This window comes from Plecotus auritus (genome assembly GCF_963455305.1).
Source record: "Plecotus auritus genome assembly, chromosome: 7".
In the NCBI taxonomy this organism is placed as follows: Eukaryota; Metazoa; Chordata; class Mammalia; order Chiroptera; family Vespertilionidae; genus Plecotus; species Plecotus auritus.
The window spans coordinates 48,450,115-48,475,767 of record NC_137774.1 but is presented as its reverse complement, the minus strand read 5'-3'; the positions used below and the strand labels follow the sequence as shown (position 1 = coordinate 48,475,767).

At 43.1% G+C, this 25,653-nt stretch overlaps 1 protein-coding gene across 1 annotated transcript in view; it reads right to left on the bottom strand.

The window, feature by feature from the left end:
* DNAH9 (dynein axonemal heavy chain 9) overlaps window positions 1-25,653 on the bottom strand; it is a 362,400-nt gene that overhangs the window by 232,745 nt on the left and 104,002 nt on the right. The window contains exons 23-27 of the mRNA XM_080680625.1: window positions 23,233-23,385; window positions 21,728-21,853; window positions 19,246-19,485; window positions 18,750-18,910; window positions 3,234-3,390 (exon numbers count right to left, since the gene is read on the bottom strand). Of these exons, the coding sequence (XP_080536751.1) occupies window positions 3,234-3,390; window positions 18,750-18,910; window positions 19,246-19,485; window positions 21,728-21,853; window positions 23,233-23,385 (837 nt within the window). The remainder of the gene's footprint in view (window positions 1-3,233; window positions 3,391-18,749; window positions 18,911-19,245; window positions 19,486-21,727; window positions 21,854-23,232; window positions 23,386-25,653) is intronic.

The window sequence follows — 25,653 nt, the reverse complement described above, 5'->3', positions numbered from 1 at the left end:
AAGGTAGAAGCTTAATGTTTCAGAAATCAAGTGAGCAGGTTTCAAGGAGCGGGTGTTCTACAGGGTTGCTATTACAGAAAGTCAACAAGAACCCAGAGAGTTTTAGGCTCCAAACCATTCAATGCTTCAGCAATAGCCTCTCCAAGCTGAGGCCCAGGGGGAAAGTCTTGCTGCTAAACTATAAAGAAGGCGTGAGCAGTCAAACTGCAACTGTTTCCAGAGAAAGTGGCTAGTTTTATACGTTTTCCAGCCAGCACTAATAAAGCAACAACTTTCCCTTTTCCCCAAGTCTCTACCCTTCTGTGCCTCCCTCCATCCCTGCATGCCTCCTAACAGGATTCCTGTGGCAAAGAGGACTGTGAGGGTCCTTGACTATGGCCCCCACTCTCCTCCGAGCCCTCCCGGCTTCACCACCCATTCCTCCCCATGTGCACTAGATATTATATTCAATTTTTTAAATTCTCATTCCTTCTTCTCCAGGTTTGCTACCCCACCATCTGCTCCTCACCCTTTCTGGCTTGAATAACTGCAATGCTCTTACCACAAAGTTCCTTTCCTTCCAGTCTCCTCCTGTCTCCATTATCTCCCGCCCAGGAGGCTCCCTTGAATACCACTTCTCATCACACTCCTACTTCTGACCTAAGCCCACGGGGCCTTTCTGCAGCCCGCCACTTCAAGGTCGGTCTCTCAGTGGCTTTGTGTCCGCCCCTCCTTATTCAACCCCATCTCCTCTCTTGTCTTGTTCCCCAACCCACTCTCTTGTACTCGACCACTGTTCTAAGCTCATTCTCATTTCCAGCTTGCTCTCTGGAGATACACAAACAGAATATGTTGCAGTGAGTGTCGTGAATGACATAACAGAATGCTGCCCTGTGACGGCTCTTCCTGACCCCCTTCCTCTCTTCGTCCTAGCTGCCCATGAGGAGCGTTCAGAGGGATCAGGGGCAGGGGAAGGACATCGACTGCATAGAGAACTGGGCTGTGTTAAATCGTACATGCCCTGTTTGGCACTCCCCCAAATGTTCAACAGCCTTGGGGCTCACACCCTCCAAGGGCACAGCACACTTGGTGGCTCTCCCTCTATGCTGGAGCACCCAGGGCTCAGAGTTTGTGGAATACACATCAGTACTCAGGGTAATGTTGGTTGGTGTCTCCCCTAATTTCATATGTCTCTTGTCTCTTCAAATGGACTGGGTTATACCTTATCTATCTGTCTATCATCTATCTATCTATCTATCTATCTATCTATCTATCTATCTATCTATCATCATCTATCATCTTCTATCTATCTATCTATCTATCTATCTATCTCTATTTTTGGTATCCCCCCATGATGCCCAGCACAAGCTGAGCAATGGCGATATTCACATTCACTGGATTGCTGGAGTGTGCTTTGTGCTTAGTCAGACTGGTTACCAAGGATGCTTAGTGTCCAGAAGGGGATGGGATGGCCATCCTTTTGGGGTGCTTCATTGTGGCTACCTCCACTGATGGTACTCTGCTCTGTGTCTCGCCTAAACTTACATGGCCAAAGCTTTGCTCACTTTTCAGACAAACTGAAGATAGACTCCCCCTCTCACCCTGTACCCTTAGAGGAATCAGTGGGTCAGGATTAAGGAAAAGTTGTAAAGGATTCGGTTAAATGGACTTAGTGACCCCTGGCTGTGGGCCAACGCATCTCTTCCCGTTTGCTAGGCCTGGCGTGACAGAAAACATCGCTGACTTTCTTTAATTAACGTGCCAGGTCTTCCCATCTAAATGAGTGTGTCCTCCAGAATGTTCCTCCTGGGAGAGCACACTTATTTCAGCAATGCCGCCATTGCTCAACTATGGAAGAATCTAGAAACTTAAAATAATCTTTAAGGTGAGCTTATTTCATTAAAGGGGGGAAAAATCTTTCTTCTCCCAGCCTGACTTCAAAGGAAACAGTATCTTAAAGTGTTTATCAATAAAAGCAACCATTTTAAAATTCAGAGTGTGTAGGCTAAGGAAGACAGTTATTTGGGTCCGCATCCTTATTTTGTTTGCTTGCTATGAGAAAACACGGTGCTATAGATTCTACAACGCTCTGCACAGCAAAATTTCATATACAGGAGAGCTCACTGAAGTTACCGGAGGTGAACTGCACTTAAAGCATCTAAACGTGGTAACTGCACGTATTATCTTGCCCTCTCTAAAATTGGTTTTAAATTCAATTTATCTTGCAATCAATACACATGATTTATGCACATAAATATTTAATCTCTTCTTCATGCATTTGTTTTATTTTTTTTACTCTAAATTTATTTACATGCCACCCTGTTATAAAAACAATGAGACAGCAAGGCAGCATGTTATTACAGTTTTTAAAAAGGAATCTACGTAAGGACCAGTCTTGAGTAGAGGTTGCTGGCTAACAGTTCTCTAATGGTTCCTTTGCTTGGCTCTGTGTCACAGAGCCTGGAGTGGCAAGTGCCTAAGTGAAGAACATTAGCCTTGCACTTGTCTTGTGTGGGCATCTCTTGCTAGGAGTAGGGAGGGGTTAATCTAGTTTGTCTTCAGAAGTCACACCTGCCCTTACCGAATATTTTGGCCTTGTGGATACTCTGGGGGAAATGACCATTTTTACAGAAGAGCACAAATATGATTTTTATGTTATTTTTATTTTAATAAGACTTTATATGAGCTGCTTACTAGCCTTTCTGTGGTTCTAGGTCAAATAGGAAATTTAGACCTTTGGATATATATTTGGCTACTTCATTTTACAGATGATGATAGGAAGACTCCAAAGGTGAAGTAAGAATCCCGTCTGTGGTTGCAAACCTCCTCAGAGGAAGCAGATTCCATGGGTGAAGTTTACAAGGTCAATGAACTCCAAGACTGTCCTAGCTGGTTTGGCTCAGTGGATAGAGCGTCAGCCTGTGGACTGAGGGGTCCCAGGTTTGATTCCGGTCAAGGGCACATGCCCAGGTTGAGGGCTCGATCCCCATTAGGGCTGTGCAGGAAGCAGCTGATCAATGATTCTCATTATTGATGATTCTCTCTCTCTCTCCCTCTCCCTTCCTCTCTGAAACCAATAAAAAATATATTAAAAAATAAGCAAGCTCCAGGACCAAATCCCTAAGGTCTTCCGTGGAGGAGGGAGCAGAGCTCTCCGTGTTGGGGCCTCTGAGCTGGCCAGGGTGGCATGGATAAGGGGTCCCTGGTTTGGACTGCTGCTCTGTTCCTAGTCCCTCCCAAAGCCAGGCCTGTACCTTGTAGTCCATCTGCTCTGAGCAGTTGAACACGTAGACCATGATGCCCAGCGCGCGGCCCAGGTCCTTGGTGGTCTCCGTCTTGCCTGTGCCTGCAGGTCCTGCTGGAGCCCCACTCATGGTCAGGTGCAGAGACTGGGTGAGGGTGATGTAGCACCTGCGGAACACAGGGGCATGGCGGTGATTGCCAGGGCTACTGGTACTGATGAGTAGCTCCGGCCTGGCCAGGTCCTAGTGAGGGAGAGCTGGGAGGCCCAGGGGAGGCCTGGCAGCTTCCTAAAGGAAACCCTAGAGCCTGCCCCGTTTGCTCCCCACAGCGCTGTGGGGCGGACTGTCTAAAGAATCACCTGATCATGATGATCAAGAGCATCAGTGGTTCCCCTCTGCCAGGCCCTTCCTGACCTCGCCCTGCCTGCTTCTCCAGCTCATTTCTCAGAGCTCCCCTCTCCCCGGCCCAAATGCTCTAAGTCTGTTCATGTAGTTATTCCCTTGCCCAGTGCTATGTTCTGAACATTTGTCTCCCCTATAAACTCGTAAGTTAAAATCCTAACCCCTGAAGATGACAGTATTAGGAGGTGGGGCCTTTTGGGATTAGGTCATGAATCTGGAGCCCTCATGAGTGGGATTCGTGCCTTCATAAGAGGCTATAGAGGGACCCCTGTACCTGCCACCGCGTGAGGACTCAGTGAGAAGCAGCCATCCACGTGGCAGAAAGAGGGCCCTTGCACGAACATGACCACGCTGGCACCTTGATGCCTGAATTCCCAGCCTCCAGAACTAAATGTCTGTTATTTATAAGCTCCCTAGTTGTGGTGTTTTGCTCTAGCAGCCTGGATGGATGAAGATACCCAGATACACGAGGGATATGCTTGTCCCTCTCTCCTTCCCCATCAGCCCCCAAGCCTTCCAGTCTACCTGGATTGCATTCCTCTTCAGTTCGTAGCTGATGGCTACGAACCCCTCGGGGCTCATATTTGTCTTTATGTCTCCCACTAAACATCCCCAGACCTCTCAACATGGAGGAGTGAGCAGATGTGAGTTCCCCCTCAGCAGAGTTCCCAATCCACTTACAACCATTACATGTATTTAACACACGTCTTTCATGCAGATCTTAATAAGATACATATAGGTGGGGTTACGTCTTATCATTTTATCTCCAGAGAGTAGCACATAAAGGCCCTTATGATTATTATAAATCAAAGAAACAAATTCATAAATGAATGGCTCGATCATTCAGTCTGTTTGATCCTCCTGTGACTATTTTTACTAATGACAATAAACTCAGCTTCAAGCTTGTTTTTGACACTTTAAAAAAAGAAGACTTGTCATCCTGGCCAGTGTGGCTCAGTTGGTTGGAGTGTCTTCCTGTACACCAAAAGGTGGCAGGTTTGATCACAGTCGGGATGCATGTCGGGAGGCAACTGATTGTTTCTCTCTCACATCGATATTTCTCTCTCACTCTCTCTAAAAATAAATAAATAAATAAATAAATGAATAAGTAAATAAATAAGTAAATAATACATATTTCCATTTAGATGGAAATGTGCCTTTGGGTAATAAGCACATGAAAAGATGCTCAAAATCATTGGTCATTAAAAATGTAAATTAAATCCACAATGAGATACACAGCACACCCTGCAGGATGGCTATAATAAAAAAGGCAGACAATACCAAATATTACCAAGAATGTGCAAACACTGGAAACCTCATAAATTGCTGGTGGGAATGTGAAATGGTACAACTACTCCAGAAAACAGTTTGGCAGTTTTTTAAAAAGTAAAAATTACCATATTGTCCTAGGAATTTACCCACGGGAAGTAAGAATGTATGTGCATGCAGACAAACTTAGGTAGAAATGTTCATAGCAGTATCTATAACACTAAGAAACTGAAAACAACCCAAATGTCTACCAATAGTGAATGAATAAACAAAATGTGACATAGCCAGGCAATGAACTTAAAAAAATGAAGTACTGATACATGTGGCAACAAGGATGAACCTTGAAGACATTATGCTAAGTGAAAGAAGTCAGATGCAAAAGGTTCCATGTTATGTCATTTTATTTATGAAATGTCCAGAAAGCACAGAGACAGACATTAGGTCAGGAGCTGCCTGGGGTGGGGGAGGGTGAGAGTGTGGACTGAATGCGAATAGGGGGAGGGCCGTGTCCTAAACTAGGCTGTGATAATGGTTGTACAACCTATGAATTTACTAAAAGTCATTGAATTGTACACTTGTAATAGATAAACATTAAGACATGTATATTATACCTCAAAAAAGATGTTTCAAATGTGCCATTGGCCCAATTTTTTATATCTAGAAAATCAATACCGGGGCTCCCAGCCTGCAGGTTGGATAGGGAGGAGCCATCTGAGGGGGCCTCTGACATGAGCTCTGTTTCTGAATCTGAGATCTAGAGTTAACCGCATCCATGCAGATGGTGACTGGGTCTCCACTAGAACCAAAATGGTTTTGAAAAGACTTGAAGTGAGTTCCTGATCTCCTTTAATTAAGTGCAAAATTCCCACTTTTGCTTCAGCCTTTGAGAGTGAACCCAGGAAGGCAGGTTCCCTAGGCAGAGAGGAGAGAGGTGCTGACTTTTTCTACCTGGAGCTTTCCCGTGTGATGGAATGTGTTGGCTCAGCTGATTGGGGCATGAGCTACACTTAACTCCTGATTACTTGGGCTCACACAGCTGCCTCACTTTCCCCCATGGACTCGCTCAGTCAGGCGGGCCCCAAGGCCAGGTGAGTCAGGTCCAGGTGAAAAGCTGCATCTCATCTCCCTGGCTCTGTTACTGTAACCAACTGGCAGTGCTTGCCTCCTCTCAAGCATTCATAGTTAGACCTTCACAAAGTCCTGTGTGTAGCCTTAACCGTACCTGCCCTCCTGAGCTGAGTTCTGGCTCCAGATTGGCCCTTGTGCCCTTCTCTTCCAGCCTCAGGCTTCTTCTAGAACTCCTGGGGGCCTGCCCCAGCTCTGAACCTTCCAGGAGGAGAGCCAGCTGCCTCGACTGGTAGAGGCTGGACCCCAGGCAACTTTCCTCCCTTCTCTCTCCCTTCTTTCTGTCCCAAGGCTGCCCCCTCCTCCACCAGAGGGCAACCCCAGCCTCCTCTCCCTGGAACTGGGGGCTTTCCAGGAACCTAGGAGTCCAGGAGCACAGGGTTTCTCAAAAATAGAATTCTCACAGAAAACTCCAGAATCTCTCAAAAGAAATCCTCAGAACTGGGTGGCGATCTCTTTTGGAGCATCTACCGAGCTTCTGGTCATCTTCAGAGGAAGCACTTGGGGGAAAATGCTAAAATATGCGCCTCCCCCATAATCATCGAACTCCAGAGCTGGAAGGGACTTCCCAGATCAACGAATCCAACCCCTTTATTTACAGACTAGAGGCCTGATGCACGAAATTCATGCTCAGCCCTCACAGCCCCAGCTGCCTCAGGGCCCCGCCCCCTGCCCACTGGTGTTCCCGAAGGTCGTTCCAGAAGGTTGTTCTGCCGTCTGGTCTAATTAGCATATTAACTCTTTATTATATAGGATAGTAGACTGAGGCTCAGGAAAAGAAAGTGGGCTGTTTAAGGAGTTGTAATAACGAAGGCAGGGCCATGAAATAGCTAAAGGGCTATGAGGAAAACCCAAAGAAAAGGAGGAAACAGTATTTCCCTCTCCTGCATGTGGGTCAGCATTATGCTCAGGCTTTGAGCCAGCAGAATGTCCTGTCCTTGGGGACACACGCTCCTGCTCCAAGATTCCATCTGTGTTTTTGTTAGATTGTCCGTTTCTTTCATCACCTAAGCCAACTGCTTCAGTATGCGCCTGTTTCCTAGTGTGGGGGAATCATCTACAGTGGTTAGGGCAATGACTGCCGTCAGACAGACTGGTCCAACTCTTACCTCTACGATAAAGTGTTTGTGAAATCTGCCAAAGTCTTTAAACCTTAGGGCCTTAAAAATGTGTGACTGAGGTCCATTACACTGTATTTTCTTTGTACAAAGCAATTTGGATAAATTTGCTGCAACAAAAACAATAGCAGTTGTGAGAATGGCAAGTAATCTTTTAAGACAAGCACTTGTCTAACCAAATAACCTAACACGGGTCAATTCAGTTAGCTGTTTATTGGGAACGCAGTCCCTTTGGTGCTGGTAGAGACCTCAGAGGTTTGGCTCCTTTTCATTTTTCTAAATTTATTATTTAACATGTTTTCTTTTTTATTTATTTTAAAAAATATATTTTTATTGATTTCAGAGAGGAAGGGAGAGGGAGAGAGAGATAGAAATATCAATGATGAGAGATAATCATTGACAGGCTTGCCTCCTGTATACCCCACATTGGGGATCAACCCACACTGGGGATTGAGCCCGAAGCCCAGGCATGTGCCCTGACCAGGAATCAAACCATGACCTCCTGGTCCATAGGTCAATGGTCAACCACTGAGTTACACTGGCCGGGCTCCTTTTTATTGACTTTAGAGAGAGAGCAAGGGTGAGGGAGAGAGAGAGAAACATCGATCAGCTGCCTCCTGCATACCCCCTACTGGGGATCAAACTGGTAACCTGGGCATGTGCCTTGAGCAGGAATCGAACTGGTGACCCCTGGGTACATGGATGACACTCAACCAACTGAGCCACACAGGCCAGGGCAGAGGTTTGGCTCTTTCTCCATGCCAGGCTCTTTCCCACTAAAGCCTTCAAATACAATCATATGATCCTGCAGCCTTTCCTCCCAGCAAGGCAGCTCCTTTCACACTGGGTCAGCTTTAGTTGTTTGAAAAGACTTACTACCGTAGTATTGAGCTGAAGTCTCTTGTTTTCTTTGGGCTTTGCTCTTGTCTGCCCCACCAGGCTCTTATGAGCATGAGATGAAAGAAGAGATAAGAAAGGTAGAAAGCCAATTCACTCTCAAAGTGTTATTTTTTAGGATAATAAATATATAAAACATAGCTTTTCCTTTTTTGATATTCAATTGACAGATTAAAGAAAATATCCAAGATACTATATCCTGATTTCAGTTACGAATAGCCTGTGGCTATCCCAGAAATGTGGTCTGACTAATCTTAGAGTTGGTGGAATCCTAATTGGCTTGTATCCATTTTCCATTGCAATGTAAAAAACTACCACACACTAAGAGGCTTAAAAATTCTAAATAATTTTAATAATTGAAAATGATGAGGTGGACCCAACAAAGTAAAATTTAAGAAAAGTGAATGCAAATTAGTCTTCCAGCACTTGCACATGTACAGAACCGGGGAGCTATGGCTAGACAATTCACAGGAAGGAGACCCCAGGCTTTTCACAGGTTTCAAGCTCAGTGTGAGAAACAGCATTCATAGAAGAATGTCCTCAGCATCCACCAAATCTGTCCCAATTATAACATTTTAACTTTACAATTTTGAAAATTGTCTGTCTTCAGCATAAACGCCCCAATTTTAGAATCTATTCCTTATGCCATACACTGGTTGGTAAATGTCTTTCTCAGAATGTGACACAAAGAACTGAGAGCAATGAATGACATATGATCTCTGTAGCAAAAGTGATAACATACCTAATAACGGAATGAGTAGTTATAGCTTTGCTTCATCTGATGTTTACATCTCACATAAAATTAGAAATTCTAGAAGTGACTTAGGAAACTCAAGAGAATCAAGAGTGAAATTCTTACAAGTATTAATACAGAGTAGCAGAACAGAAGATACATTTACAAAAAATGACTTTTACAGAAGTGTAAAGAAAGTTAAAGCTATAATAAAACTAAGCAATAATTTCTTAGCTACAACACCAAAAGCACAGTCCATAAAAGAAAAAACTGACCGAGTGGACGTCACCAAAATTTAAAACTTTTGTGCTTCAAAAGACACCATTAAGAAAATGAAAAGATGAGCAACAGACTGAGATAAAATATTTGCAAACATATATGCAATAGAATATATGCAAACATATGTGTAAACATATATGCAAACAGAATATGCAAAGAATTCTTACAACAGACAAATTAAACAATAGGCAAAATATACGTACAGAGAGTATGCCAAGGAAAATATACAGATGGCTAATGAGCACAGGAAAAGATACTCAATATCATTATTAGAAAAATACAAATTAAAACTCAAATAAGATAATAAGATACTACTTTACATCCACTAGAATAACTATCTATATTATAAAAGGCCTGTGGCCCTAACGCCATAACGACCAAAGACCGGCATGGGTGGGAGGGGCTGCGCTTGCAGGTGGGCGGGTGGGCGAGGCCATGCGGGTGGGCAGGGCCGCGTGATTTCACGCTCTGGGCTTCTAGTAATTGATAAGACCGACAATAAGCTATGTTGTTAAGGACGTGGAGAAACAGGAACCCTCTTAAATTGCTGGTGGGGATAACAAATGATCCAGCCACTTTGGAAAATTGTTTGACAGTTTCTTAGAAAGTTAAACATAAAACTGCCCCACCATCCAGAAATTCCCCTCCTAGGTATCCACCCAAGAGAAATGGAAACATATATCTACAGAAATACACACAAATTTAACAGCAGCATTACTTATAATAGCCCCCAACTGGAAATAGCCTAAGTGTTCATCAACTAGTGATTGGACAGACCAAATGAGTCATGTCTCTGAAATGGAACACTATTTAGGAATAAAGATGAACAAACCACTGACACCTGCTCTACCATGGATGCACCCAAAAATCGTTCTGCAAAATCAGAGAAGCTAGACACAAGAGAGCACATGTCGTATGGTTCCATTTATAAGAAATGCTCAGAATAAACGAGTTTATAGAGACAGTGGTTGCCTGTGACTGGGGTTGGGAATGAGGATTAACTATAAACGGGCATGAGGGATCTTACCATTGTAAAACTGATTTATGGTGATAGTTACACCACTTGGTAAATTTACTAAAAGTAATTGAATTGTATTTTTGGAATGGATGATGTTTTTGGTATGTAAAATAAACCTCAATAAAGCTGTTTACATATATATATATAAATAAATAATCTTAAGTAGCAACAAACATTTTTAAAAGATCTAGAGATAACAATAAGAAATACTATATGAAGATACTTATAAACTTTTCTGATAAACATAACTGAAGTATAAATAAGCAGAAATAAGTCACATTTTATAATGATGGCTATTCATTCAAAAGTAACTTGAAGGAATTAAGATTGACCAATTAAAACCCTAATCATTTACATTTTGGAACTGGACAAAATGATTAAAGTTTATTTGAAAGAGGAAACAGAAAAGCTAAACAAAAATGAAGACACATGATGTAGGTTAAGCATGTCAAACTCATGGCTTATGGGCCGCATGCCTTGTTTATTTGGCCCATGTTAGCCTTTGAGTTTGACATGCTTGATGTAGATCTTTACTATAAAAAAATTACCATTCATGAAAAGTTACAAGCCTTAGATAATATGGCTGATAGATAAATTAACATACTGATGAAATAAAAGAGCTATTTTGAGGTAGTTTCATAGACTCAGAACTTTGAATATGGTAGAGCAAACATCACAAAGCAAAAAGGAAAAGGGTCTATTATTCATTAAAAAATGTTAGACCTACTTAAAAACAAATGAAAAAATCAAACCATATGCTCCCTGAGATAGTTTCTGTGGGTTTTCCTTGCTCAGGATTCCACACTTTGGGAAGTCATCTCCGCTATACCACGAATTCTGATGGGGCTGTCAATCAAAGTATTTCCCATCCTCCCAGGTGTAGGCACCAGTTTGGGCAAAATACTGATCTCACTGGTCATCAGAGATAAGCACATGATCGAGACAGAACCAATCAGAGTCCCTTCAAGGAATCTGATGTACAGTGCTGGGCAAGAGAGGGTCTGAATCCAAAGTCATAAGGTGTAGGCATGGAGACCATCCTTCCAGCCATACAAAGAAAATCTGTGGGAGAGAGAAGTCAGTACTAGAAGAAAGTAAAGCCATGATTGGAGAATTCAAACCCTATCAAGGCCCGGGAGATGATTACATTACAGCAAGCTCGACTCATTTCCCAGGGAGGTGAGACAAAAGGCCTCTTTCTGTTTGTTAGTTTGAGCTTGACTTCTATCACTTGAAACTGTTTGTGTTCTGTTTTGTTGTTGTTGTTTTAGATCCTCACCCAAGGATGTTTTTTTAATTGGTTTTGAGAGAGAGAAAAACATCGATTGGGTGCCTCCCACACATGCCTTGACCAGGGATAGAACCTGCAACCTAGGTATGTGCCCTGACCAGGAATGGAACCCAAATCCTTTTGGTGTATTGGATGATGCTCCATCCCATTGAGGCACCCGGCCAGAGTGTAACTGAAAATGTTTTGATGAAAATGCTCACTTTACTCAATTGACAAATTTCACCAAGAATTGTAAGAGGTTAAAGGAAAAAGTAAAATAAAATAAACTATGATAAAATAAGGTGAATATTAAACTGATCTTGAAATGGGCAGGGACTTTATAAGTATAAAAATAATAAAATGGGCAATGACAGTAACAAATAATTCACATGAGAGGAAAATATAATAGCCAATAAGTACATAAACATGCTCAGGCCTGTGAGTAATTAAGGTCATCCAACTTCAAATGAGACATAAAATTAATAATATTTTAACAATAATACTTAGTGCTGTCAAGAATTCTGTGAGATGAACAGAACACTCCCATAAACTAGCAAGAGTGAGAGCAACATTTTTTTCAAGAATAATTTGAAAGTATGTGTCATCCAATTATCCTACTTTTTGGAATCTTTCCTGGTGAATTAATGAGAAATGTAGTAAAAATTCATATAAAAGTGAGTTCATACAGCCTTAATTTTAACAGTAAAAGCTTAGATATAACTTAAATATCCCATAATATTACATAAATTATAAGATACTTGTAAGTAGAAGGAAATGCAGCTATTAGAATGTTTTAGAAGAATATTTAGAGAATAAGCACATGATATAGAGCTATATAAAAAGAGCAATCTATGACATTTTATACACAGCATATGATTGCAATTACATTTTTTCAAAGTCTACATGTAGAAGCAATATTAACAATGGCTACCTCTGGGTGAGTTATTTTCTTTGTTTACAGATTACTAAGTTTTTCCATAAAAATGTCAGATAAAAACTTTTTTTAAAAACTGTATGACTTTTGCTAGTGTCCTTGTCCAGGAAATCACCTTCAAAGACTCTTGCAACAATGACATCTCACCTACTTGCAGTAGTTGCTGAGAAATGAAGAGGTGCTCAAAATTGGTAAGTGGTTGATTAAAACATTACTTAGCCCAGGGCTGAAGGGGCGTTTGTGTGTGAAGGTGAGGGGGACAAAAGGGAGGACCATCCCAAGGTTAAGACACAACTTATGAGAATTGCTTTTGTTCAGCCTGAAAAAGCATTCCCATTTAGTTCAACTTAGCACCATGCCAGGGCCCTGTGACAGCACTGAGCCAACGTGCCTGCTTATACATTCAAGTCCCATCCAGGCAGTGGGAAATTCCAAAGAAACAGGCATAGTCAGTCGGATGCACTGTGATGCGGGTTGCTTTTAATGAATGTGCAAAGGTTGTATGGATCAATTGTCCATTTGATTAATTCCTCTGGCAGGAGAGAATTAAATGTATTTAAACTACACACCAGCAAAAGCTGGATGCTCTTTAAAATGTGATTTTCTGTATTATGGCCAATTTTTTTTTCTGTGCAAAACATTTCTTGAGATAATAATGGAAGTCATTGAGAAAATGGAATTTGCCATGTAAATATTCACAACATCCTACTTTGTCAGAAAAGTGTCTAATGTGCAAAACAAGGTCAAGGTCTATATGGTATGCACCATTGTTTGCAGCAAATCTTCCTTTCAAGTTCTTATTTGCATTATTTCATAGAAGAGGTGATAAATTCCTGCTTTAGAAACAATTCATTGCCAAAGCCCTCGCCTTTCCCTGTATAAGGCATTTAGCATTAAGAGTTCTAGAGACTCCTAAGTCCAAAAGAGGTAATTATCTTCTTCAACTCGTTGGCAGACATGAAGCCCCCGGGGAAAAGAAAGTCTTGTACTTTTTATCACTTGGAGCGATAATGTCTGATATGTCAATGGAGGGGAAGGCAATATTCTGAATGATATGGCGAAGTGGCCACACCCGAAAGTCCCAGCAATCGTTTCACTGCATCCAGTCCAGGAGTATTCCGTGCATGCCTACTATGTGCCAGGCATGGTGCTGGGTCCTGGGTGTGGAGCAGTGAGCAAATCAACGTTAACGTCATCACGGACAGACTGATTAAATTGCTCAGATAGAGGATAGCTTCATTGTTCTGTTCCAAGTGATGTTCTATTAGATCATGATTCAGGGCAGGCAAAAATATCACTGTCAAAGAGCATTCTGTACCAGACTTTCTCCCTGTTTAGGGGAGGTGTCTTGCTGAGGGTCACTACCGTGTTTTCCCGAAAATAAAACATCCTCCGAAAATAAGACCTACTTACAGGTTTCCTTCTGAGTGAAATATAAGGCATCCCCCCAAAAATAAGGCCCCCAGGCTCTGTCTCAGAATGAAAATTAATTTACCGTAAACTGGTCACTAGGGCCGCCCCTACTGGAGTCTAGCAACCAGTGACGTTACGCGGAGTCCTGACGTCACTGCTGTGTGGAGGCAGAGCGGAGGTCGGAGTAAGCGGTGAGCGCGGGGCGGGAGAGAGGAGGAGACTTTTGCAGATGCATGTAGAAGAACAGGAGGATTAGGATTAGGGCGGACGGGATGCGGCGAAGGTGGTAAGTGCTGGTCTATCTCTGGTGACACTACCTGATGCTCTCGACCGCCTTCATGATGACTGAAGGTTCTCAGTCAGTGGTAGACCCTGCTCCAGCCCAGATCCAGGCCCCAGCAAGCCCAGTGACAGTCCCCAGGCAGGCCCCAGGGGGTAAGTGTCTGATAAAGGGGTAGGGGGGATGTCTGGTGAAGGTGTTCAGTGGCACAGGGGTGGGGGGAGGGGGATCACTTAAAATGACACAGGAGGATCGGAGGAGGCAATCAAAATGACACAGGAGGATCAGAGGAGACAATCAAAATGACACAGGAGGATCAGAGGGGACAATCAAAATGACATAGGAGGATCAAAAGGGGTTACTAAAATGGTAATCCCCCCTCTGATTCTCCTGTGCCATTTTGATTCCTCCCTCTGATCCCCCCTGTGTCATTTTGAGTGATCCCCCTCCCCCCACCTTGATACCCCAATTCCTTTTTTTTTTACCCCTAGAAATGAGCACAAAAAGAAAAAGCTACTCCGTGGAGTACAAGAAAGGAATCGTGGAAGACTCTTGGGGCCAAAATCTTACTGCTTTCTGCAAAGAGAAGATGTTGAGTATCCGATTGGTCCGAAATGGCGAGCAGAGTATGGTAACCTCATTGAACAAGTGGACAAGGAAAATGCTAAAAAGCGCAAGTGTGGATCAGGTCGGCAACCATTATTTTCCGAGCTGGAAGACCTGATCTGTGAATGGGTTGTTGACAGGAGAGCAAAGGCTTTGGTTGTGAATAGGGCTCAGATTCAAGAATTTGCCCTTGCAATGGCACCACAGTTTGACATAGCCCCCGAAGACTTCAAAGCATCACAACACTGGCTGGATAATTTCCTTCAGCGAAGTGAACTGTCTTTAAGAAGATCTACAACACTGTTTAGGTTGGAAGATACTCAAGTTATTAAGCGAGCACTTGTATTCAAGTCCTTTATTGATGATGCTGACTTCTCTAAATACAATCTTTCCAACATGATTGCTATGGATGAAACTGCAGTGTTTATGGGCCAATCATCTCAAACAACAATTGAACAGCGGGGTGCCTCCTTAGCGTACATTCCCTCCACTGCTTACGAAAGTGCACGTGTTTCCTGTATTTTGGCAATTCGTCTGGATGGCACTAAAATCCCACCTTTAATCATTTCTAAGGTCAAGAAGGAAAAGATTGAACGTGTTTTGGGCGTTTTTATTCTTGAAACTGAAAAAGCCTGGGCCACACAAGCAGTTATAAGGAAGTGGGTCAATTTAATGCTGCCGCTTGTTATGCGCGGGAGCCAAAAAGGTCTGCTAGTCTGGGATGCAGCCAGCACTCACCGCGCTAAAGACATGAAGACATTTCTTCACGAAAGAAAAATAGATCAGATAATGATTCCCGCAGGAATGACGGCCTTATCTCCAGACTCTTGATATTGCAATAAACAAGCCATTCAAAGACAATTTGCGCATGGAAATTAATGACTACATTGAAAATAGAATGGAGAGAAATCAGCGTGGAAACTTTGTGAAACCTAAACTGCAAGAAGTTGTGACTTGGGTGAAGAATTCATGGGAGAAAATCACTGACAGTTGCATTGCAAATGCACTGCGAGCAGGCTACCTTGACAAGAAGTACTCATTTAAAGACAGTGCTATTGCTAAACATGAGAGATTTGGTCCACTGATTCTGAAAGAAATGGAGTCACAAGAAATTCACCAGGAAATTCAGGAATTGGATTGTTATGATGATGTTCCAGAAGATGATGACATGATTGTCATTGAATAAATGAGTAAATTCTTGATACTGTAGGATTCACAGTTTGTCTGGTTTGTGTTGACAACTACTGTACTACCGTACCGTATACAGGTAATAAATTTCCTTTATTTTCATTTAACAATAAATGTGTACCGTATTCTTCTTCATGGAAAAATAAGACATCCCCTGGAAATAAGACCTAGTGTGTCTTTGGGGGCAAAAATTAATATAAGATACTGTCTTATTTTCGGGGAAACACGGTAGAAAGTCAAAGGAACATGTGAGGGGCCACTCCAAGTGAAGATGCAGGTGAGAAAGCTTTTCCTTTAACCCTCACTGAATGATTCCCGCCATGGATTGAGCCCAGGTCAAACCTTGAAGATGCCAACCTCCCCTCCCCACACTGCTACTGCTTTTGCCGTCCCTGCTGCAGAGAAATCTGCATCTCCCTCTGAACAGACGATATCTGCCTTGTAGCCTAAGCTGGGGCAGGGAGGAGGGTTGGTCCCCAGCTAAGAGCAGAAGACAGAAATATCACTTCTCATATGATCTCATTGCCCTGTGTCCTTCAGCAGCAGAGACGCAGACAGACTCCTGCATAGGTGCCTCCTCTGAGTCAACCTCCCCTTCCTGATTCTGCCTATTCTTATACTTCAACATTCAACTACCATTTGTTTATTTGAGCCATATTAATTCAGCATCTACTGGGTGCTGGTGACAGAGCGACAAACAAAACACAGAGGTTCCTGATCGCAGAGCTCACATTCCAAAAGGGAATGCAGCCAACAAGCAAGCGAGCAAGGTCATTTCAGAATGTGGCAAGGTCAGGAAGAAGACAAGCAGAGTGAGCCATCAGGGTCATTGCTGTGTGTGTGTGTGTGTGTGTGTGTGTGTGTGTGTGTGTGTGTGTGTGTGTCTGCACGCACGCGCATGGGCGTGTCTGTTAGAAAGAGTCTCCTCAGAACTGAGAGTAGAACTAAAGGGTGAGAAGGTGACAGCGGAAGAGAAGGACATTCTAGGCAGAGGGAACTACCTGTGCAAAAGGCTCTCAGTTGGAATGAACTTAAAGGGATCAAGGAACAGACAGGAGGTCAGAGTGGCCAGAGCACCAGGCCTCAGGGCAGTTGGTAGGAATTACTAGGCCCCACAAGGAATTCAGGCTTTAGTGTAAGTGTAGTGGGGAGTGATGAGAGAGAGTGGTGTGACCTCCACAGGGTTGCCCAGGAAGGAGGAAGTGGGGAGTGGTCTGGGTGGGATTCTGGATGGAAGGTCTTTCCAGAATAGCAGGGAAAATGAATTTAAAAAGTGAAAAGCATGGGGGGAGGTAAATCATGAGGTCTTACTTTGTGGATGATATTTGGATTTTCAACTACTCTGCATTTCCCACATCCTATTCATTCCATGAGCACAGTGATTACAACTTAACTAAACATTGTTGGGAAAGATATCTGAGAATTTAACCAGGATACATGTAATAACACTTAAAATAGGCAGAGAGAAAATTAAGTTAAAGACAGCACAGATTCCATTTGGCCATTTTATCCTTCAAAATTAATGATGGTCTCTTCATTACCTACAAGTCACTATTTGGGGTGAGCCAGTAATTCAGATATACAACTCCTTTTGGAGAAGAAGAGATTCAGTGTTCTTTGGAATTATAAGGGAAAGGGCACTAGCTCTTAGAATTTGTGGAAATCTCGGCAGAATTAAAATATCATTTCTCACAGGGACCATAACCTTATTCCCCTGTCCTTTCTCTCCTTTTCCCATGTTCTGCTGTCGAATAAGTCTTCATAAAATACAGTTTCATCGTTTTACTCCTCTGATGAAAAAATTTCAACAGTTTATCAGTACTTACTGAATAAAAATGTCTTCTTCCTACTTTATCGTCTGACTCTTACCCATTTTCCCAGCCTTCTATACAGCTTTCTCTCCAAAAATCAAGAATCTACTTCCTCTTCCAGGAGCATGTCTGGAGTTTCCCCATTTCCATGACTCTGCCCACAGAATTTCATTTTCTAGAATTCTTATTGGTAGTTCTTTTGGGGATCCCAGAACACTTGAACCATTATTGAATACTATAGATTCTCTCATTAGAAAAAGTGACACACGCACAGATTTCTATACGATTTCATGATACCCTAACAGCCATTCTACAACCTACTGAAACCCTATTGGAATCCTACACATCCTTCAGGGTCGGGACAGGTCAGATAAAATCTCTTCCCTGAAGCGTTACCAGTCCTCCTCTTCCCACAGTGGGTAGGACCCCAGTCTGGGCAAGGAGGGCTTACACAGCTAAGTCCCTTGCTTAGAAATTTGTAGCATATGACTTTGAGCCCTCCTTTGTACTATGGCCTTACACGTTTTCCCCTTGTGCTATTTAAATTATTATCTACATATGTCTTATTTCCCTCACTAGAATTGGAGTTTAAGGGCAAGAAATGTTTTAGTCATTCCCAGTGACTAGCTCAGTGTCTGGCATGAATTCATAAATGAATTAATATAAATGACAGAGAATATGGTTCCCTAAAAAAACCATAAGCTCCTAACAGTAGGAACTACCATGCTTTCATCTTTGTATTCCCAGAGTGAGAGGGGCTGAATAAATGCGTGGATTGATTGATATGAAAAAAATAGTCATAGGGATCATTTACTGAGCATTTATACACACTAAGCTTCTTATAAGCATTGCTGTCTTTATCCTTACAAAACCTGTGAGGTGTGAGTTACTACCTCCATTTCACAGATGAGGAAACCAGAAAGTTTTTCATGGTCAAACAGCTGGCACGGGTTGGAGCTGGTATTAGAATGCAGGTGTATATGACTACCCAGCAATTCCTCAAAAAGTCATGCTCATTGGTTTGCTCTGTGGTTTGTTCTTGGTTTTACTTTACATCAGTTGTGTTAATCAAGCCCTCCCCCTACAACTCTGTGAACCCAAATGATAGCAGCTTTGATGCTGGATGGCCATTGGATGCCTGAGCTGGACAGCAGATTTCTGTCAGTGGCTAATGCCAGCACTCACCTGTCTGTCAAAGGTGTGATCACAAGGCGAGGTGTATTTCCCAGGTACTCATAGGAATACAGAAACTGGGCATCACAGATGTTGGCAAAGCAGTGTTTGGCCTCATCATCCCAACGATGCCGTAGCTGGGACAGCCAGAGAAAGGCCTGGGCACTGTCCACCTAAAGACAGAGTGGCAGAGCAGCTGGGTGAAACAGTGCTCAGCAGGTAGCAGGTGGCCCTTAGCCACAGGACACACAGGTTATGGATGACTTGGATGTTGTCTTCTAGTTAAGAGCACAGCACACTGTGCCTGCCACAGCTCAGAAGGCATGAGCTGCTCTGATTACACTGTTTCTATGGGGGTTTTGAAAGGCCGGAGCAGACACCCTGATCCGTTCCCAGCTCTATGACCAGTGCAGTCTGGCCCCCATGTTTTGTCTGTATGTGAGCCTCTTCCTGATTCCAATATTTGTGTGCCCACAGAGAGGGGGTCTCCTGAGTGTTTGGTACTCACCTTCTGAGCAATCATCTTGGCCACCACGTCCCGGGCGTGCACATCGATGGTGCATATGGTCATGACCTTCTGCCGGTCCCCCTTGGAGAGCTGGCCAATCAGCATGGTAATGAGGGCTTTGAGCTGGGCCACTTGCTTCTTGTAATAGTCTTTCATGGCACTCTCATAGCCTTCCTCCAGCCTGGCAAATGCCATGCCCACCTCTGTGGTCCACCAGATCTGGGTGCAAGTCAGGGCTACCTGTGGCAACAAGAGTCACTCAGTGAAGCCATTACCAGGACTGTCTCCAAAACCAGTTCACTCATCACACCACAAGGACTCAGAATGTGATTGTGGGAGTGGCATAGCCCCTTCCCGCTCTCTCCACCAGCATGGATTAAGTGAGCCATGCCTGTGAATCCTTGGTGATGTGAAGTGATTACAACACAGTGGGGCAAGTACTTTCTGCTCTTAAAAAGTATACCATTTGGTTGAGAACAACCAAAGACTTACTCTAGTCATTGTCAGTGACTTTCAGAAATTGCTACACTGATCATTCAGTTTTGCAGCATCCATCCTGTGCTTGGGAGGATAACAATATGTTGATTAAAATCTCAAACACACTCAGTCTTTGCTGTCATTGGGGTCCGAGTATTTCAGTTTAGTAAGCCATTGCTGATCATTTGTTGTGTATTTTGCTTGTATATAATACTTTCACTACATTTTTTATTTCTTAAAGATAATAGTGTTGAAAGCCTAGTCTTGAAGGTCAAGGTGAATTATACCAAAATTCAACAAGATAATATGATTTGCATTTTTCAGGAATTCAAAATAAATAAATGGGAAAAGTAATTCAAATGAACATTTCTTCTGTTTATTGGGAAACTTGATATGAAAAACACATGATTTTGATTCTTCATGGTGGAGAAGTGAGATACACTGATCACCTGTAGGATCATTTGCTTTGGGAGACATAGTTGGAAGATATGTTAGAATTGCAGCAGGCAGCAAGCTTCCCTGCCTCAAAATTCTGATTCAAGAAAACAAAGAATCTTGATGGGAGTTACCCACTTTGTGAAACAGAGAATGCTGCTGCAGTAAAGATACCACTCCCTAGTTTACATACTTTGCCTTTGGATTTAGACACTGGGTCTTGTTACAGGCATTCCTCCTGCATTGACACCTTGTTGGGATGGTTTGAATGTGATGCAGCAACTGTACTGTTAAAAATACCCTTTCCCTCATGCAGTACCAGACCTATGTCTCTTCTCTTCTCACTGTCACAAGTGCTGCCAACATTTCCCCACTCTTTTCTCACTTCTCAGCCTCCTGCATTCCACTGAAATGGCCTCCCCAAGTTCACGGATATTCCTCAGCCTCTTTATTTTGCTTGGTCTTTTAGGAATGCATGACATAATTGACCTCTGGCCTGCTATCAAGTTTATTTTTTTGTTTTCCATGATTAATATTCCCTGGTTTTTCTTCTACCTAAAAAGGTACCATTTCTCATTCTGCTTTACTGGCTCCTCCCTGCCTACCCAGCCTCTGAGTGATGCTCATGGGTTTGTTCTATACTCTCATTTCAGTCTACATATCTTCCAAGAGCAACCTTACTTACTCCTATGACTGCAATTACCAGCAAATACTTACAATCCTAAATATACCAACACTAGTATTATGCTGCCAACAGGGAAAGGAGTATACTGCAGCCAAAGTCATTGAAAAATTCTCATTAGTTTTCCCTGCTTTCTATTACCCTCCTGAGAACCAACCCACTAAAGGATTCAGACATGACTTAGAATCAAGTCAGACTCCCTAACACGGTCTATAAGAACTAGTTTCGTTTCCTCTCCAGAATTATTCTGCTGCCTTTTGTTCCCTCCACTGCTTACTCTTGCTTCAACCACACCCAGTTCCTCCAAATTCCTTAGATACACGATGCTCGCCTTGCTACTGAGACCTTACACAGGCTTTCCCTAATGCTTGGCGCGCTTCCCCTCCATCATTACCTTATAAACTCCTATTTCAAACCTCGGCTTGAACAGCATATTCTCAGGGAGGTGGTCCCCAGGCCCCACTGCCTAGCCATATCCCCCCGAGTGCCCTGAGACCCTTTGGTCACCACTCCAGGCCAATCTGTAAGAAATGCAGTCTGTGAACTCCAGCAGGGCAGGTTTAGGGTCCTGGTCCCTTCTGGTGTCTCTCAGACTCAGCAGTGAGCTTGGCACAAAGCGGTCTGGGTCAACCATTCGACCTGTTTACATTTTCTCCCTACTGCAGCCAGTGAGGGTAAAAACAACAACCCCTCCTTTCCCCAGGTTTTGGTTGAATTAGGTCACAGCTGACAATTCCCTTGCTCCCTCTTGCTGACGCCTCATAGACCAGCTTCTGACTGTGAAGCCAATAGTGAGTCTGATGTCTGGTCACCCCTGAAGGGTGACCAAGGTCCCGGAAAAGAGAGCCCAGTGGAGCCGAGGCCCATGAAGGTCTGGTTAGGATGTACCTGAGCTGGATAGTCAAAGAGCCACTGCTCCCTGGGCTTTTCTTCATAGGCAGTCACACCGTCAGTCATCTCATGCCTCACGGTGGCCTTCATATGAGCAAGCACATGGTTCAACCATGTTTCCACCTGAAAGAAGACCTCTGGCTTAGCCCCTGGTTTCTGAGAAGATATGATCAGTAATATACGAGTCCTTCCTCTTAGCCCGAGGGAGTGAAGACAGTGCAGCCAAGGCCTGAGGACAACCCCAACGGCTGCCACAGGCACAGGAAATGGTGCATTTGTATAACTCAGGTTAGAGGTGAGCACCAGGCTCAACTAACTGCGGGGGGATGTTCCCATTGAAAACACAGGACAGAGTAGCAGGTTAAGGGATTGGTTGGGGGGCGGGCTGCCATCCAGGGTTCATAAAGGAAATCCTAATCTGGGTTGCCGTAGGTGTAAGTAAGTCAGTGGATTCTCATGACTTTGTCCATGAATATGGAGATGTGAACCGGGATTATATTTTCCAACTAAATGCTTTCTCAGTCTACAAAAAGAGCACATTCTGAACCAAACTCTAGGGTTCCTCCCATAAAGCAGAATATCTGATTATTTTCAGTACTGGAATTGTTTTCCAAGATACATGTGGATGAAGGTGGAACTCTACAAAAGGTATTTTCTCCAGCTGTTACTGCTACTTGGGTCATTCAGGGTAATGAATGAAGAAGGGCTTATATCTTAGTGTAATTGTGAGGGATGGGGAGGCGGTTGAAGGAGAGAACTGTCCCATGCTCTGTGTTTCTCTTTTTTTAAAAAAAAAAAAAATATGTTATTGATTTTTTTAGAGAACAGAAGTGGGAGGGAGAGAGAGATAGAAACATCTATGAGAGAGAAACATCAGTCAACTGCCTTCTGCACACCCCTACTAGGGATCAAGCCTGCAACCCTGGCATATGCTCTGACCAGGAATCAAAGTGGTGACCTCTTGGTGCAGGGGATGAAGTTCAATCCACTGATCCACACTGGCTGGGCTATGTTTCTTGAATTATAAACAGAGATCTGGAGGCAGAGTTCTTGGCTCTGCAAGGAGGGAATGACTCTGGAGTGCATTTGAACAGAGAAGTGACATCTCAGGAAAATGGTTGATTTTAAGGGGTGTTTTCTCCGGGGGCAGATGTCCGTGTTCCTGGTTCCCTGTGAGGTGCTCCAAGGGATGTCATGTCAAAGTCTCTGGTACTGCTAATCATTGGAAACCTTTTCTCATTGAATCAGGAGCTGTTTATGTGCATTTCCTTCCTTTCTGCACAGGTCTTTGGTTAAGGCAGATACATGAACACTGACACACATCCTTCCCAGAAAGAGGAAAGCAGGCACGGGAGGCTGCTCCAGTGTTGGATCAAGTCAATGGAAGCTGCAGGACCGACGGGCCCAGAAAGCAGCTCTGGCCCAAGGTCAAAGGCTATGCCGAAGGTTAGTGCTGACTGTATCTGAAGGCAGACACTTGAGAGAAAGGACTTTCACAGTACCTGCCCACTGCAGCTGCAGGGCTCGCTGAAGGCCACGTACTCCTCCTCCTTGCTGTACATGCCGAGACTTATCTTGGTTGGCTTCTCCCTGGCATCCAGCTGGAACTGCATCCTGGCCATATTGTCAAAGAGTTTGGAAAGGTGGCGTTGAACCTATGAGGGGAAACCATGGCAACGGATTGGAGAAGGTGTTGTTTAGAGGTCCCTAAGCATGTGACAACTATTAGAGGACTGGGCACCAAATACTTAGAAGAAATCTTGTGGGAATGATGGCGATGTGACAATGGGAACCAACTTAAATGCATAGAAGTGGCCAAAATAATATGATACTAGTAGGAATTAGGTGTTAGCTACAAACCAATGAAGCCACCAAAGTTTGATTCATTTCTACATGATCTACTATGGATGGGAATTGATTGGAGAAAAAAATGGTTACTTCATAAAACCTCTTCCTAAGAAAATACTACTGTAGGGCTGGAGATCAGCCCAGTATAGCCTGCAGAAGAATGCTAACACCCCTGAATCTGGAGTCTGTGGAAGAAGTCACCCAGTTGTTGGAAGTGCTTTGGTGAAGCAGACAAACATCTGGAGGGTCCAAAGCAAGGGCAGGCATGCTCACCCCCAGGCTATGCCGGGCATCTCCTTAGCATGGTGTCTCATGATACAGAGGTCCTTCACTAGGGTACCCCAGGCAGGCTCTCTAGAAGGAATGCTATACAGAGCCACACTGTGGTCCAGGGGTAAGGGAAATTGCAGGTTACAGGAGGAAACAACAAACAGAAAACTGTTCTCTGATAGAGGTTTGTGAAGGATAAGGTCCTGCAGGCTGCAGGTACCCCGAGTGTAGTTTTACGTTTACAGTAACCAGCTCTCTAGCTTATGAGATGAAATGAAAACGTTTGTGTATTTGTAGGCTGTGAAGGTGTTCAAGATCATGGTGACTTGGGACAAAGAGCTTCATTGGATGAACTTTTGCTTAAATTCAAGAATAAATGACATTAGGAACAAGACAGGGATGCCCACTCTCACCACTCCTATTCAACATAGTACTGGAAGTATTAGCCATTGCAATTAGACAATAAGAAGAAATAAAAGGCATCCAAATTGGAAAAGAAGTTGTAAAGCTGTCCTTATATGCAGATGACATGATATTGTACATAAAAAACCCGAAAGATTCCATCAAAAAACTAATAGGCTTAATAAATGAATTTGGCAATGTAGCAGGAAACAAAATTAACGCTAAGAAATCTATGGCATTTCTATACACCAATAGTGAACTTACAGAAAGAGAGACTAAAAAAGCAATCCCATTTACCATCACACCAAAAAAATTAAGATACCTAGGAATAAACTTAACTAAGGAGGTATATGCGGAAAACTACAGGACACTGAAAAAAGAGATAGAGTAAGATGTAAACAGATGGAAGAACATACCATGTTCATGGATTGGGAGAATCAAGATCATTAAAATGTCCATACTACCCAAAGCAATCTATAGATTCAATGCCCTCCCCATTAAAATACCAGCGGCGTATTTCACAGACCTAGAAAGAACTCTCCAAAAATTCATCTGGAATAAAAAAAGACCCCGAATAGCCACAGCAATCCTGAGAAAGAAGAACAAAGTAGGTAGGATCTCAATACCAGATTTCAAGCTGTACTACAAAGCCACTGTTCTCAAAACAGCCTGGTACTGGCACAAGAACAGACATATAGACCAATGGAATAGAATAGAGAATCCAGATATTGACCCAAACCACTATGCTCAATTAATATTTGACAAAGGAGGCATGAACATACAATGGAGTCAAGACAGTCTCTTCAATAAATGGTGTTGGGAAAATTAGACAGATACATGCAAAAAAATGAAACTAGACCACCAACTTATACCATACACAAAAATTAACTAAAAATGGATACAGGACTTAAACATAGACGGGAAACCATAAAAATACTAGAGGAATCCACAGGCAGCAAAATCTCAGACATATGCCGAAGCAATTTCTTCACCGATACCGCTCCTAGGGCAATGGAAGCTAAAGAGAAAATAAACAAATGGGACTACATCAAAATAAAAAGCTTTTGCACAGCAAAAGAAACCATCAACAAAACAACAAGAAAGTCCATGGTATGGGAGAACATATTTGCAAATGTTATCACTGATAAAGGTTTAATCTCCAACATCTACAGGCAGCTTATACAACTTAATAAAAGGAAGATAAATGATCCAATAAAAAAATGGGCAACGGACCTAAATAGAATCTTTTCAAAAGAAGACAGAAGGAAGGCCAAGAGACATATGAAAACATGCTCAAAGTCACTAATTATCTGAGAGATGGAAATCAAAACGACAATGTGGTACCATCTCACACCTGTCAGAATGGCAACCATCAACAAATCAATAAACGACAAGTGCTGGCG